The following is a 15523-nucleotide window of genomic DNA, read 5'->3' as shown; positions in this document are numbered from 1 at the left end:
TTTTGGAATTAGGGTCCACTACGATCGGAATAGCCGGAGATCTGAACTACTGTAGATGTACTTGTATTTTTCCGTAGAGGGCGTATAGATGCGAGTTGGAAATTAGAGTGTGAGAATTGGACTTAGTAGACTAGACTATTAGTGGTAAGTATGCACGGAGTATACATAGCAAGTTCTATGAACGGTGGGATATTGTTGAAAGTGGTTTTGTTTGATATACTTTGTAAGAATACTATACTTCATCATCTGATATTGACTACTCCGATGTACATACTATGTACATTGGTCATGTCTTATGTATACTCCGCTAGTGGAACTACACTACAATACATCTCGTCTCGTGGCATCCGATGTAGTTGAACATCTGGACTTCCGAACAGCATCCGAAATTTACCCCCACGAATGGCATTTGGTTCAGAGACATTAACATCTCAAAAGTCTATAGGAAGTTGTCCGTTCTATGCAGTGGACAAGGATAAGAGACACCGGACATTCATCTCTAAAAGTAGTACCAACCCCGAAGGATCCTTGAAAAAGATGGGCAGGTGAGACTTTCTGGTGGGAAAACAAGACCATGTTGAAATGGAGGCCTTATACAAAAGAAGAAATACCGCGCCCGGCAGTTGAAATGGGCAGACAGCGAGTGTTACTAAACCATTTCTGGTTTAGTGAGAGGGTCAAAGATGTCGACGTCAGCCATGGACGGAGATATTTTCTGTATACGGAGTAGATGATTCTACAGTTTGCATTTTTATGATATGATTGCCTTTATCTTTGGGTGTAATACCATCCACTTCGACTAATCTCCTGGTAAAACGTTTCGTTGGGTGGAAGAGAATTCATCTGTTGAAGTACTACATACTCCTAATACTCCATAGTAGTTAATAAGGATGCTATCAAGTATATCTATGAATCATAATATACAGTATTGCTCTAATCCAGAGTCCTACAGAATACTGAAATGCTTAATCTTGATCTTCCAATTTTCCTCAGCAGGTACTTACTTTTACATGGATAGATGTCCCCATGCCACGGAGATACCTGCAATAGTTAAAGTAGAGTCTATCGAATTGTCTCAGATTCTCCCAGCGATCTGACTCAGCCCTGGACCCTGTTTCATTAATCGATCCACGTTTCAACCGAGGCCGAATCGTATCCATTTGCCTGTCAACAGTATGTACTATGTGGTTAGTATTCATTCTTTCTATTTGACTTATCTGTACTAACTCAATTTCCTATAGTTACAGACTGACTAGTATGTAGTGTAGTATATTCTACAGTACTATGTACTTGCATCATACGGAGATGTACCGGAAAGGTCCCACGCCAGATCTCGCGTCAACATGCACCTGCAAATGCACCCCAACCTCTTGGGACATTTGCCCCTCGTAAGAACCAATCATCTCAGGACTTCTGGCTTCAGGTTATTGTCGATCGTGCACCTACAACGTGGCCATGCGGGGCTTCTCACAGACTCCCAAAGGGCGGTGGGAGAGGAAAAAGCATAAGCTGATGGATTCAACCCTAAGTACGTTTGTACACACAATGTATAGTTAGGATATACTAGGTGGACATACACGAGAATGGAGTGCAGATGTAATCAACCCCAAGGCCAAACAATTATTTACCATAACATGATCATCATCTGAATAGTACTACCGGCGCAGATCAACTCGTCGAAGAGGCTGTTGATTCAACTTTGTCCTGCAACCAGGGCTAGTACAGTACACTGGACAGCATGTAGACAATACTACTCTGACTATACGGAGTAGAGACAGACAGATGGAACTTCGCCGATGTCCACCCCTTTTTCCTTTTTTTTTCTTTACTCTTTGGGTTATGATTTGAGGAACTGACAGCAAGGCTTTGCCACACTTTATCCCTTCTTCGGTTGACTCCATCGCAGATCATTAGCCCCTTTCCACGAGATACAGGACTGCCCAGTAGTATGGTATGTACAGTACTTTGTAGTAACGAGGTACCAGTGATAGTCGGATCGTAGAATCTTCCTTTTCCTTCCGAGGCAGCTTTCCTCGTGTCAGCTCCATGGAAAATGGAAGCTCGCTTGAGGCTTCGAAGAACCCAAAAAGAACGACGATCGTGGAACACCTTTTCCTTCTTCCGACGGGTGCCAAGGGTCAATTCTGTAACACGCTACCACGTTGTGACGATCCTTAATTAAACCTTGAAGCACTAGACCCACCAATGTGGGACCTTGTTACAGACTCAGACTCGATCGTTTCCTGCATCTGTTGCTCCAAGTTGCCCCCCCCCCTCTCTCTGCATTGCGAGTGAATTTGATGCGTGAAAGTAGTGGCCAATGACTTCCTTTGAGGCGTTCGGAAAGATCTCCAACTTGGGCGTAGTCTACGAAGTGTAAATGTTTCCCATTGTGACTTCATACTCGATTCCCTCCATGAACTAAAGCGAACTAAATCAATTGAGAATGCGCTCTAGACTGCTCCTTATGAAAATACTCCGAATTTCATGTCAGACTACGGAGTACTTTCTACGGTGCTCCGTACATAATACGACTGTAGAAGGGAGACTAGCTGTGTGAGGACTCCGTCTACTGTACTATGGACAGTACTGTACGTAGATTCGATATTAGGATTTACCTGATTGACTGACTGGAGCCCGTCAATCCAAGGTACAACCGGGGGCCGATGGAGGTTCCGCGTAACTCTTGCGGGTACAGGACTCCGTATGCGGATATTCTTCTACAGTGCAAGGTGCAGTAGCGAACTTTCCTTATTGGCGATTAAATTGGAGAAGCTGTTGGCAAAAGACTTACCTCAAGTGTATACTGTATTCCGTAGTTGGAAGTTGATGCGTGGAGGGGGACAGATCAGAAATGTACTCTTGTACTATGTATGTACAGGATTATGGAGTAACTACATACACGAGTTCGAACCTTGTTCTCCAACGGAGGGCGATGTCATCGACATCCACTAAAGAAATTAAGCTACAAGAGTACACCTCCGGTTCAAAGTTTCGAAAACGAAAAGAAGCTCCGTCGAAAAAGGGGTTAGCATAGGCTAGACTTTGCCAAATGGGAAGAAGAGTGGAAGGTAATCTCCTTTCTACGCAAACCCTACAACTGCACAGTACGGAGGACGGAGTATCCATTATCACTGAGAAATTTAATCATTTTACATACATACAGTAGCCCAGTAGTATTCGAGAAAACAAGGACCACGTAGGCTCAATTAAACGATCTGATCCATTGCGTGCTGGGCTTGGAGCTGATACAACATCAGCCGTGGACCCTGAATCTGTTTTTAGCATCACATCTCTTGGTTCGGCTATGGTGGATTTTCCGTTTGAATTTTTCTCCACGGCGGACTCCGATGTACCAGAGGATCTTAAATACACGCAATTCATCGGGGATTGATGGAGGTTTGCCTACACATGAGAATCAAAAAACATCTGCTTCTAGTGTACTATGTCATAATATGTGTTGCATAGACCGGTTTACCGATAAACTGTCTTCTCGAAGCCACCAAGGTTCTAGTTTAGCGTGTGATCACCTCCGGAAATAACCAGAGAGAGAAGGTTCTTTGAAAGAAGAGGGTCCCCTTAAATAGCAATCTCATTGGTTCGAAGAGCCGACCTAAGCTCGCTTCGCCAATCAACCGGGGACTTTGATGGAAATATTCCCCAGTTCATCAAGGATTGACAGGTGCATAAAATCCAGCTAGAGTTTGTTCTGGCAGAATAAAAAAAAAAAAGAGAAAAAGGGAAAGGTCTCTTTGACCACAAATGCATCCACTCTTCCCCCCCACTGTGTCAGGGCTCCCAGACCATGGTTCCTTCTCGCCTCATTTGCCATGAACCAGCCCTGGGGGTCTATCGTACGCAATCAGGGGCTACTGGGGTTTACCTAATCGGGCCATGGCATTATTCGTTGCAGCTAATGTTCATCATCTGGAGTTTCACTTCAAATTGTAGTAGAAACATGAAACAATGCAGTCATTTAATCTATTCTATGTATAGTCTACATAGTACAGTGGTTGATATTAAAAATAGCATTCATGGAAATAAAATGATACATGCGTATACTACTTGAATTCCCCCTTTTATACACTACTTTTCTATAGTCAATGTACTATTCACATCTCCGGAGTAAACCACATGAAGCGTCATCAAACGTTCCCCTGAGATCATCGCTCCATGACCTGTAGTTGAATTGGGCCAAGTCGATACATCCCTCTTCGTCTTAGTGTCGGTCTGATGCAGAGGCTGTTCCACGTCTGAGTGGAATAGAACTGTGGAATCTTTTTTTTTTTCAATTTTTTATTATTTCTTTTTTTTTCCCTCTTTCATTTTTCCTTTTTTTTTCTCCTTTTGAGAATAAAAAAATCATTTTATATTTCTTTGAACAGCAATGTACTCCCCCCCCCCTCGTCTTCCCAAAAAGAAAATAATAGAAAATAATTTAAAAAAATAAGATAAAATAAAACAAAAAACACAACCAGCCTTTTGGAGGCGTTTCACCCCGCGATTAGCTTCTTCTTGTTCTTCTTCTTCTTCTTCTTCGACTCTCTCTACTATAGGGCATCCTTTCCATTCCACCTTTTTTTTTCTCTTTTCTTTTTTACCTTTTTTTTCCGCTTGCCCATCCACTTCGTTCACTCCTTTGGCTCTTGATATCATCTGATTTTCATTTTATATCCTTTTTTTATTATTCTTATTTTTTTAAAGCCCTTACTAATCTTCTTCTGGGTTATTGTTCTCGTTTGAAACTGTTCGATCTTCAACCATCACACGCGCCAATCTAGACCCTAACCAACCTCTTCCTCTCTCAATGACCATTTCCCCAATTATATACTCTATAATTACCCATTGATTAATTTTTGAGAGTACTACGGTATCAACGGGGATTTTACGGGCCAATTCAATTTATCCTCGACCACTATTTTCCATCGTCAACGCCTTTTACTCTCGAAACACGGCGGAGTCCACCCCCCCCTCATCTCATCGTCCAACGGTGTACTTCTTGACTTCTCCCCCCCTTCTTCAGTCCACTCCCTGTCGCTCATTGCGATACACAACGACAAACATCTGAAACACTCAATAATTAAGACATTGTCGCTTTTGACTTTCCGGTGGATCTTGGGGTAATATTCAAGATAATTGGAGAGGGGGTTAATCCGGCGCATCTTTCTATTCCTCCATCCTCGACTATCCCCAACTTCTTTCCTCCCGTCGTGTGTCAGAGAGGCCTGTATGGCCCACCTTTTTCGTCCCGCTCACTCATCTTCAATTTTCATTACCTTCTCGAGCGCGCGTTTAATGCGCATCGAGTTAAAGTGGTGGTGATATCTTACGCTTTCGCTCGTGGGAGCTATGCCCGCAGTCGTCGAGGCAATGGCATCAACACCGAATTCTGGAGCCATGGATGGTGATAAGAAACGAAACAAGTTGGGGTATCATCGAACGTCTGTCGCATGTGGTCAGTCTCCATCCTGTGTCTTTGTTTACTTCTATTGTTTTCTTGCGCGCATGTTCTACCTATCTTTCGACGGATACGAGAAATGCGATGCGAATTTCCCTATATCTAAGCACGCCATTTCTGTGCATCATCATGCTCATACATTATCATCCTTTATAGTGCATTGTCGTCGTCGCAAGATTCGATGTCTAGTCGCAGCGGATGATACGCAAGGTCGATGTGAGAATTGTATACGACTGCGCAAAGAATGTCAATTCTTCCCAGTTGATCAACAACCACCAATTGAGAAGAAATCGCGCCCAAATTCACGATTGGGGTCGCAACCGGGGGAACGTCCAGTGACAACACCAATTTCGTCTTCTCCATCTAATTTGAACCCGGAGTCTGTTGATGCGTTTTACCCATATTCGCCAATTTCATTGAGTGCTTCGTCTGGACAGGATATGACGGGCTTCAATACTGGTGGATTCCCCGCGACACCAATGTCCGGATTTCAACCTGGTAGGTGGAGTTATTAATTGCGCAATAATTTCAAATTGCGCGTATTAAGTCCCTGGTTTTATATTGTAACTGACAATTTGATCTAGATCCAACAATGGCTACCGGCGAATATCCAGGACACCCAACAATGGAAACAGGATTACCCTGGGATGAATTCACAACAATATCAGACCCGCAGTTGATGGCCACAATGGCAGCCAATAAAGGGCAAATGATGAATCTCACACCTGGTGTATGGAATCCCAATGCTATGCCTGCAGCTTCAGGTTTACCACCAACATCACCAATGGCCGGTCAAGCGCAATCCATGAACCCATCTACTCCAACATACACTATGCAACCTGATGGCTCAGTTTGGCCAGTCCCTCCACAACAACCATCACGAACAATGAGTTATCCCGGTCAAGCAGACATGAGTTCCTCATACCCAACCCAATTTCCCCAACAGCAACAGATACCTCCAGATTTGAAGCGGAGAATGACAACTCCAGCGCACCCTACCGGATCCAATCCTGAATTGCAAGCCGGTCCAGGCGCAGTTTCTTACCCTCCGCAAGCAGGCATGGGATATCCTCAGTGGCCAATGAACGCCATGAACCCCGGAATGAACGTCGTTCCATACCCAATGTATAGCGGCGAAGCGGTTCAACAACCACCTTACCCTAATCCACCAATGGGACATCCACCAGGTCGATCAGGTCCCTAACACGAGTCGAATCTTGGATTTTATAAAGCACCATGTGTTTGAAATCCGAGATTTGCTCCCTCTCAACCATTCATCACATTCAAATATCCTCCGGAAGTCTTTAGAGAGTCCTAAAAAAGCTGGTCAATTTCACCTTTTTTTCCCTCTCTACTCAATCTCCTTCTCTTCGGGCCCGGTCTTCTATTTACGTTTCACCATTCCTAGACGGCTTTTTCTTGATTTCTAATACCCCGTGGGATATATTTGCCTTTTTTTTTCTTTTCATCTTCACAACAATCTTCTTTTCCCACCTTTTCAACCATTTCTTTTATCATTTTCTTCGCCTTATCCTCATACACCGTGGCGGATCTGCTTTCGCAGCTAGTCATTAGCGGGCGCAAGGGTTTTCGGGTGGCATTTTCTATATTTATTACACATGGCATGGCCCAATCTTTATCTAACGGGTTTCTTTTCTCATCCCATTTGCACCGGAGGATTTCTTTTTTTTTGCATTTTATATTTTACTTTTTCACCTCTCACTTTTCACCCGTGATCATTCCTCACCTGGTCTCATGGGAAATCTTGTTTCGGGCACCATATAGACTTTCTTTTTCTGACCTGTTCTATTTCTTATCTTCTATCTGCATGTCTCTGGAATCGCCCTCTCCATGGTTCTTCGTTAGCTATGGAATATCATTTACCATTCGGTAAGATGGTTGGAGTTCTACAGATTCCATCAAGGCTGATACGGAGACCGAAGACGCCGTTATGAGCCACTCCAATGGAGACAGCCATGTTACGACATTATTGATTGAGCTCGATTGGGATTGCATCATTGTATATATTATCATTCTCTTCATGGATCTGGATCTTCGTGTTTACTTTAAATTTATCTACTTGATGATGATAGAGTATATCTCCAATAGTACTTAGGACTCCGTAAACTCCGTGGAGAACGGAATAGTGACCCAGTGCATCAAAGTCCCTCTGAATCTAATCTCCAATTTAAGTGGAGCTGGATATAAACTTAATTGCAGATAAGAACACTGCCACACTGAGACAAATGTTGCACCGAGTACTCCGTAGCCCTCGGTGCCATCCTCAATAGGGATAGCTGTCTTCAGCACGGTTCTTATGATCTCATACTCCATATCAACAAATAAAGGGGACAGTTTACAATGACGATTACAGCCCATCAATACTGATTTGAGATATTTCTCCGGGGGACAGGGTAAGATTCTGGGTCAACTTCGGGGCTGATCGCTTTCGTCACCTGTTCATGCCCAGTGGTAGAATCGGGCATTGGGCGTGTGCTGCGCCTTTCTCTCCTTTCTCTCCTTTCTCTCCTTTCTCTCCTTTCTCTCCTGTCTTTCCTGTCTTTCCTGTCTTTCCTTTTTAGTCTTTCGAATATTATGTATCCAGCCTCGGGAAAAGAAAAAATCAATCTTGAATAGCGCCAGTAAGGATTTTAGTGAACGGGAGAAGGTGTATACCTGCCGATCGAATCGCTGTATGTATATCTATCGACACAGACTTCAAGTTGATAATCACGTAGAAAGGAGATCGGGGAGTGCCGGGACACAGTACTCTAAATGTTCAGTTTCTTTCCGTCGTGAATTAAATCTCTGTACTCCGTAGATATCTATCTTGGTAGATAAGTTCGATGAGATCCTACGAAAGATTACTATAAAATGCATTGAGAACGCAGTGCAAGTATCTACTATGTAAAAGCGAATGTGACAACATGATAGGGAATAGGGGACTATCTATCGACCTATGAGAAACCATTAAGAAGCCCGCGACAAAGTAATTGTTTACCTCCGAGGAGATATTCATCACGCTTATTTGCTGAACTTGTGAATGGCGTCATATTCACTCTTTATCATATCTTCTGCAATCCTTGCTTCAATATCTTAGATCCGATGATAACTTCGTTCAAACAATACGACACACCGAAATCTATCAATATCGATAATACTAAGTTTGGGCCTTCATTATCGTATCTGCATCACCTACCAAATCACTTGAACTGCTTCAAGAGAGATAAGGCCTGAGCCGCGAAGCAGTGTGGATCACCCGGGGGATCCGTCGGGGCACAATCCTGGGGTTGAAACCTGGAGATAGGCGATGCCACAGTAGTAATGACAGCCTATCCTCTTGGAATGAGGCTGCCTATCAAGGGATGAATCCTTCCGTCGATGATATCGGGAGGCATTCCGGTGAGTACGTGTCTTTCTTTTTGTTCAATCGTGAAGAGTTGTCAATGTTAGGATTATGGAGATTCTGGACACGTCAAAAGATAACGATCCTTCCACTTTTCATGAGGACTGACAAGGAGAAAGTTTGAAAGGGGACGGGGATTTGTCGGTGAAGGATTGATCATCCCTGGACCCTGTAACACTAACACTCCAACCCTGGACAACTACGAGTGTTATCTGAGATATGCAATGTGGGAACTTATCTTGGCTGTGAGGACACGTCGGATCTACCAACCGTCGGCCTCGCACTGCTGTTTGGGCAGAGTCACACCTTATCAAAACGCCTTTGGGTGATAAACGCACGGCCGAAGCATACATATAAAGGGCGGTTCCCCAGGAGGCATACCATGTTAGGGTTTCCAATGTACTTCTCGAGGCTGCCTAGGTGATCTGATACATTCTCATGATTTATTCAAGGAGAGGAGAGGCGAGAGTTGAATAGTACTCCTATTTATCAGGAGGCAAAGACTCGGTGTTGGGCTGGACTGTTAACTGCCAATGGGGAAGGACACTCAGTACAGGCTTTGTGTGGGTGATACATAACTATGTGCAGTGGCGAGAGAAATTCAGGAGAGGATAATCCATTTCTCATATGGAACCTGTCATCTCTTTTTCATCTCTTGACAACCCATATATTCACTAATAACCGCAGAAGCCGATGGAAAAAAAAAGTGGTATGTGTCCTCTAGGAGATGAGAGTCCCCCTCTTCTGTCCCGTTCCGAAGCCACCCCCCCTGTCAGTCTTCCACCATGCAACACCAGAACATCCTGTCGACACAAGTACGAAAGGCACACGACGGCCCACACCTGGAGCAGGGGGCTACCGTACAGTAAGAGGAGGGGAAACAACCAGCCAGGAGAAGATGATATTCAGCGGACAAAACAACCGGTATCAGAGAAAGTGGTGTATCAAATTGGCCGCGGACTACTATGTACGGATTACCGGTTGTGGTCTCCCACGATGACTTGGGAACCCCCCCCACATTGATAAGATGCAAGCCGGTTGGACTGAAATGGAAGATCATCGCGCCTATCAGGATGACCACGGCTAATTAGCAGTTGGATTCGCTCTTATCACGGGCTTATCTTGGACAATGCCCCATGGTGGAGTTGGTGGGGCATATCCAGGCCGATATTGGATTGGGCAGGATTCGAGGTGCATCTTGTACTGGGTACTATTGTACGATCTGAGTGATGGCAACATGAGAGTATTATACAGAGGTCATGAGATGATGAGTGTGAGAAAGGGCTATGAATTGGAAAGAGATTTTGAGTTGGAATACAATGGAAGTTGATATGGTATGTATTAGGGTATTGAAATGAAGTACCCTAACTGCTGACTTGGAAAGTACTTACTGTGACTTGCTGCACTGAGTGTATTGGGTGTATTTGGTGTACTGACTCGTACCAAATGGTACTCAGCTGGTATTTTCGGGTAATCTAGGAACCCGGTGTGATGTTGTCCGCCAAACAACGGGAGTGAATTGACTGCGGATCCGCTAGGAAGCACCGAAGAACATTCTTATCAACTGAAGATTCCGCCGATTTGATATCGCATTACCTAGCAGGATATGAGTCTGAGTATACAGTATACTCATATCCCATGCTAACTCACTAGTATACTATATATTATACTATATAGTATATCAATGTAGTATATTCATATAGTCTATATATATTATTCTATTCTTTTATTATTCTACTCCATTAAAAGACTACTATGTACTGTGGGATGTACTGTTTACTGGTAGTTAGTGACAGGATAGACACATCGAGAACGGAGTTAGGACTCGGACTTGAGACCCACCAACTCCACCGGTATCTACTTGTTAGCGCAGTCAGCATACACTAAGTATGTAGTCATGACGGTTCTTGATATACACGCAGAACAACAGTTCCTATCTATGGAGTACATAGTTACTAGTATGGACATAGTAAGTACTCCGGAGACTCTATTCATTTCTATACTATGCAATATGTAACTATGTAATATGTCGATATCTTCGGACTCGGCCCGAAGCCTAGACCAAGCGGCGAGATAATTTAGCCTCAAATCCACTTCCTCCGATTCGTTGCAGTCAGGGCACTATGTAGTTCTGTACATACGCGTTACTCTGTATAATGATCAAGTGGGATCTTCCACATAACTGCCGTAAATCGGATACTCTACTGCTAACTAACGAATTAATTAATTTTACTTAAGTACATAGTTCACTATGTAATATAGTATGGGATGTAATATGCGTATTGATATGACTGTAATTTACAGTCACGCTGTGACGAAAGCGGAAACCTCGCCCAGTTGGACTGTTGGAGTCTTGTACTCCTCCGTACTCCTCCGTAACTATCACTTCTACTCTTTCTTCTTTTTTACTCTCACTTCTCTCCCTTTTCCATCCATCTCTGTCTTCCTCTTCTCTTCTTTTTCTCTCCCTCTCTCTCCCTCTCTCTCAATTGATGTCCCTCGGTTGACTCAATTGTACTCTCTCTGCTGTCACTTTGGACCCGTCCTTCTCTTTTCTGCGCACACCACTTCTGTCGCATCTTCTACCGGGGCATGAGCGTCTGGAGGGTCTAGCCCCCCCCTCCAACGACTCGAATATAAACCAGTTTCCCATATTGATATTGTGTGTTTTTATCAAGTGGCGGATATAACAGATAGAAGACTCTCTTTCAAGACCGATTGGACTTTTTGCTGTCGACCCTGGTCGCGGGCTGCGCCATTCTGCCAATCGCCTCGCTTGGCGTCACTCGATCACTGTTCTTCTTGACAAGGGTCTCGTCTACGGCGGGTACGGGGGAATTTCATTTCACGCCGTATTCCAACTTCTTATTCGCGACAGCATTATTCTTTCTATCCACTCCCTCCTCCTCCTCTCTGATCTGTCTATTAAATATCATCTTACCCTTTTTTTCTCTCTCTCCTTGTCCCCCGCTTCCATGGAGGGCATGAATCATGGTGGGAATGGGGCCGCCCGACCGCAGCATTCCGGTCTGCCTTTCTTCGGCCTCGACTCGGATTCTCAAATGATGTCCGACGACCTTTCCCTCAGTTCGCCTTTTAGTCCGACTACTTCCAACAATAACGATAATTTCCTGCAAGACCCCATCTTTCCGGAGTGGAAAACCGGCGCCCCGCGCGGTGGCGATAACCCCGATGATTTGCAGAAACAAGATCCCTTGGCTGCTCAGATCTGGAGGCTCTACACTCGAACAAAATCTCAGCTTCCCAACCAGGAGCGCATGGAGAATTTGACCTGGAGGATGATGGCTATGAGTTTAAAACGAAAAGAGAGAGAACAGTTGGCTCAGCAGGCTCGGTATGTGCTCCCTCATATTCCTCATCCTTTTTCTTCCTCTCGAAGAAATAATAATCTCCCCTCTCCCGCTCTTTTATTTTCCCCCCTCTTTTGCTCTTCTCCCTTCCGTGCGAAAGACCAGGTTGGACGCATTTACTTATCTCGCCCGCAGCGCCGCACAAGCAAACCAGCAGCAGGACGATAGCCCCGCCCCCAGTGGCATTGCGCAGTTACGATTGTCCGACCGGGACCCCCAGAGAGAAATGGATGATTCTACGTCCGATCCCATGAACCTGGATGACTTTATTGTCCCTTTCGATTCGCCCGTCGACTATTCTTCCCAACCTACGGTTGACCGCCACTTCACGGCGACTCCTACGGCGTCGATCCCCATCAAGTCCCGTAAGGATCATCCGCAGCAAATGGTCGATTCCGCCGTTGCGGCCTCATTTCCTCACCCTCCGCAGGATCAACGCAAGAACAGCGAGTTTGGTTATGTACCTCGTCGAGTGCGCAAGACCAGCGTGGATGAAAGACAGTTCTTTGCTGGACTGGCTGTGCCTGGCAGGAAACGACCTGCAGACGCTTCTCCTCAAGTTCCGCCAGTCTCGAATGCCATGATGGCCCAGCACTCCGGACTGTCAGCTGGCTTGCCCGACTATTCTTTGGATCCTCCATCCGCCTTCGCAATGCCTGGAAACGGCACTGTAGGCGGTGGTCCACGTCGTCATCAGCATCACCATACAGCCTCGGGCATCCCCTTCAGTCTCGATACGTTTGGCTTAGGCGAGGAGGCCGGGATGAACTCTGCCGGACCGTACCAGCAGCACTTCACGTTCTCTCCATCCGACTCCCCCATGAACGCCAGTAACCCGTTCTCGAATCTATATGCACAAACACCTCTTGCATCTTCGCTGAACTCGACCGAGTTCTTTTCTCCGCCACCATCGGGCTATCAATCCGCCGTATCAACCCCTCAGCCAATCTACGAAGGAGAGCAATCTTTGTTCTTTAATGATGCGCCGACGGCGGATTCTCAGCCTCATCGCCGTGTTCCCAACTATATCCAGCAACGGTCATCTAACCTGTCTGCATCCCTGCAACCGCGCCATCTTTTTAATTCGACCAACGGGGAGTACCAGTCTAATATTTCGGGTCCATCGAACATGCACTCAGCCGGTTTTTCGATGCCCCAGCAGCATGTCGATCCCTCCCAAGTGCTTGGCGGTGGCGAATATTCCACCACTGCTCCCTCGGGCAATATGTTCAGTTTCGGTGGTGATTCAGACAATGAGGACGATGACACCCACACATTTGAGCGTGGAGGAATCGCTATGCCCAATGACTTCTCGTCTATGGACGACCCTAACGACATGGGTGCGGGGTTAACATGGGATGCAGGATTCTCCGGATCGGTTCAGTCCTTGCCAGCCTTTGGTGGTCAGCATCGCAAGCATGTTACCATTGGCTCGACCGACATGATCGACGGTCCCGCGGACTGGCAGCATGCTGGAAGCTTGGGACGTGGACATGGTTCAGCGGCTTCAGTCAGCGATGCGCGTAATCGCGACCGCCAGCAGAAAATTGCCCGAACCTCATCCACTCCTAATACACAGCAATTACTTCGGCAGAGTATGAATGGACAGATCAGTGGACCTCCCACCAACCATCCATCCCCCAGCACTCCACCTGAGTCCGGTCTTAGCAGCACTGCACCATCACGTCCAGCCAGTCCCGGTGGTTCTAAGAATGGAGACCCCAATGCAGGTCCCACTACGTGCACGAACTGCTTCACGTCGACCACTCCACTTTGGCGCCGTAACCCTGAAGGTCAGCCACTATGCAATGCCTGTGGTCTGTTCCTGAAGCTTCACGGTGTTGTCCGTCCATTGTCCCTGAAAACGGATGTCATCAAGAAGCGAAACCGCAGCAGTGCCAATACCTTGGCTGTTGGCTCTTCTCGTTCGTCTAAGAAAACCTCCCGGAAGAACTCCATACAGCAGGCTTCTATCAACTCGGCTGCCTCGCGCGCCTCAAGTAACAATGCATCTGAATCGCCACCCGCAGTCGCTGGCTCTAGCGCAGCAACCAAACCAGGCGTTGTTCCGATCGCCGCTGCTCCACCCAAGGCCGGACCCCCGGCTGGTGTTGCGCAGGCTCGCGCTGGAGTTCAAGTGGCTCCTCGTCGCCAGCGCCGCCTTGAAAAGGCTCCTACAGGCATTGATCAAGATAATGAAGAAAGCCCCAAGACGAGCGCTCCACCCAGTCGTTCCAAGGTGGTGCCACTTGCTCCAGCCATGCCACCAGCTGCTGCCAACCCTGCCAACCACAGTATTGCAGGTGGACAAGGTGCAAGCCAGGAATGGGAATGGCTCACGATGAGTCTGTGAAAGTGGTTTCAATTTTAATTATTTTTTTTCTGGGTATATCGAGATCTCGAGGTGATGGGGCTGGACCACCAATCTTCTAATCTCATCCATACACGAAATAATGTCCTTTTTTTTTGGTGGACCACTTTGGCATTCCTCATCTGCGATCCCTACGTTTTCTCAATTTCCCTTACTCCCATTTATCTTTTTGGTTTGAGCCGTGTCTTCTTTTTTATTTCTCCTCTTTTTATCTCTTCCCCATTTTTGTCCTCATGTTACGTCTGCTTGATGATCTATGTGTTTTGATTGATACAACCGCGTCTGTCCGGTTCCCGAGCTGATTGTCCTGTTCTGCTTTTTATTTATTTTCAATGTTTCTTTTGTGCAGTCTCGGGTCCGGTCAGAAGTGCGCATCTTTCTGGTTTTGATATTTTATTCCTTTTTTTTCTTTCTTGGTTTTCTTTGGTTATGTCTTATGGTACTTGGGCAATGCAAGCCTGGTGTGTTTGTGATTTCTCTAAATCTTTTATCTTAGACCTCAATTTGATGATTGTTATGACTATCTTGTCCATTATTCGTTCGCTCTGTTCCAGATTGGTTCGAAGATAAAGCTGCATGATTCGCTCTCAAAATGGTATTCAAAGGACATCATGACACTAACCTCCTCCCAACCCTGAATACGAAGTCGCAGTCGCAGTGCCAATCGGGGATTTTCAGGTACATCATGATATCACTGATACATCGAGGAGACTTATATCGACTCGAACAACCGAAAGACAATCAAAAACCAAATTGTTCAGCCATATTTTTGCAAATATTGCACGAAGACGCACTGCAAGACAGCCTACTTTGCCTCTGCAGGAGATGTTCCACTCATTCCTATTGGGATTATCGCTGATATCCCAGTCCTACTAGTCAACAGCTTAATCATAGCTTCACAATCTAATTGTTTTATT

At 45.7% G+C, this 15523-nt stretch overlaps 2 protein-coding genes across 2 annotated transcripts; both read left to right on the top strand.

Annotated features, from left to right (window-relative positions):
* Positions 1 to 5349: 5349 nt before the first annotated feature.
* On the top strand, positions 5350 to 6662 carry N7469_000643 (putative C6 finger domain protein; the record flags this gene model as incomplete). Its single annotated transcript, XM_056639563.1, has 2 exons — positions 5350 to 5956; positions 6043 to 6662. The coding sequence occupies 2 exons, from the start codon at positions 5350 to 5352 to the stop codon at positions 6660 to 6662; spliced, it is 1227 nt and encodes a 408-aa protein (XP_056505320.1).
* Positions 6663 to 11839: 5177 nt separating this feature from the next.
* On the top strand, positions 11840 to 14588 carry N7469_000642 (Nitrogen regulatory protein nrfA; the record flags this gene model as incomplete). Its single annotated transcript, XM_056639562.1, has 2 exons — positions 11840 to 12219; positions 12371 to 14588. The coding sequence occupies 2 exons, from the start codon at positions 11840 to 11842 to the stop codon at positions 14586 to 14588; spliced, it is 2598 nt and encodes an 865-aa protein (XP_056505319.1).
* Positions 14589 to 15523: the final 935 nt, after the last annotated feature.

The sequence above is a fragment of the Penicillium citrinum genome, assembly GCF_028827155.1.
Source record: "Penicillium citrinum strain IBT 23319 chromosome Unknown utg000001l:1.0-4955037.0:1.0-4956770.0, whole genome shotgun sequence".
In the NCBI taxonomy this organism is placed as follows: Eukaryota; Fungi; Ascomycota; class Eurotiomycetes; order Eurotiales; family Aspergillaceae; genus Penicillium; species Penicillium citrinum.
This window is presented reverse-complemented; position numbering and strand designations above follow the sequence as displayed.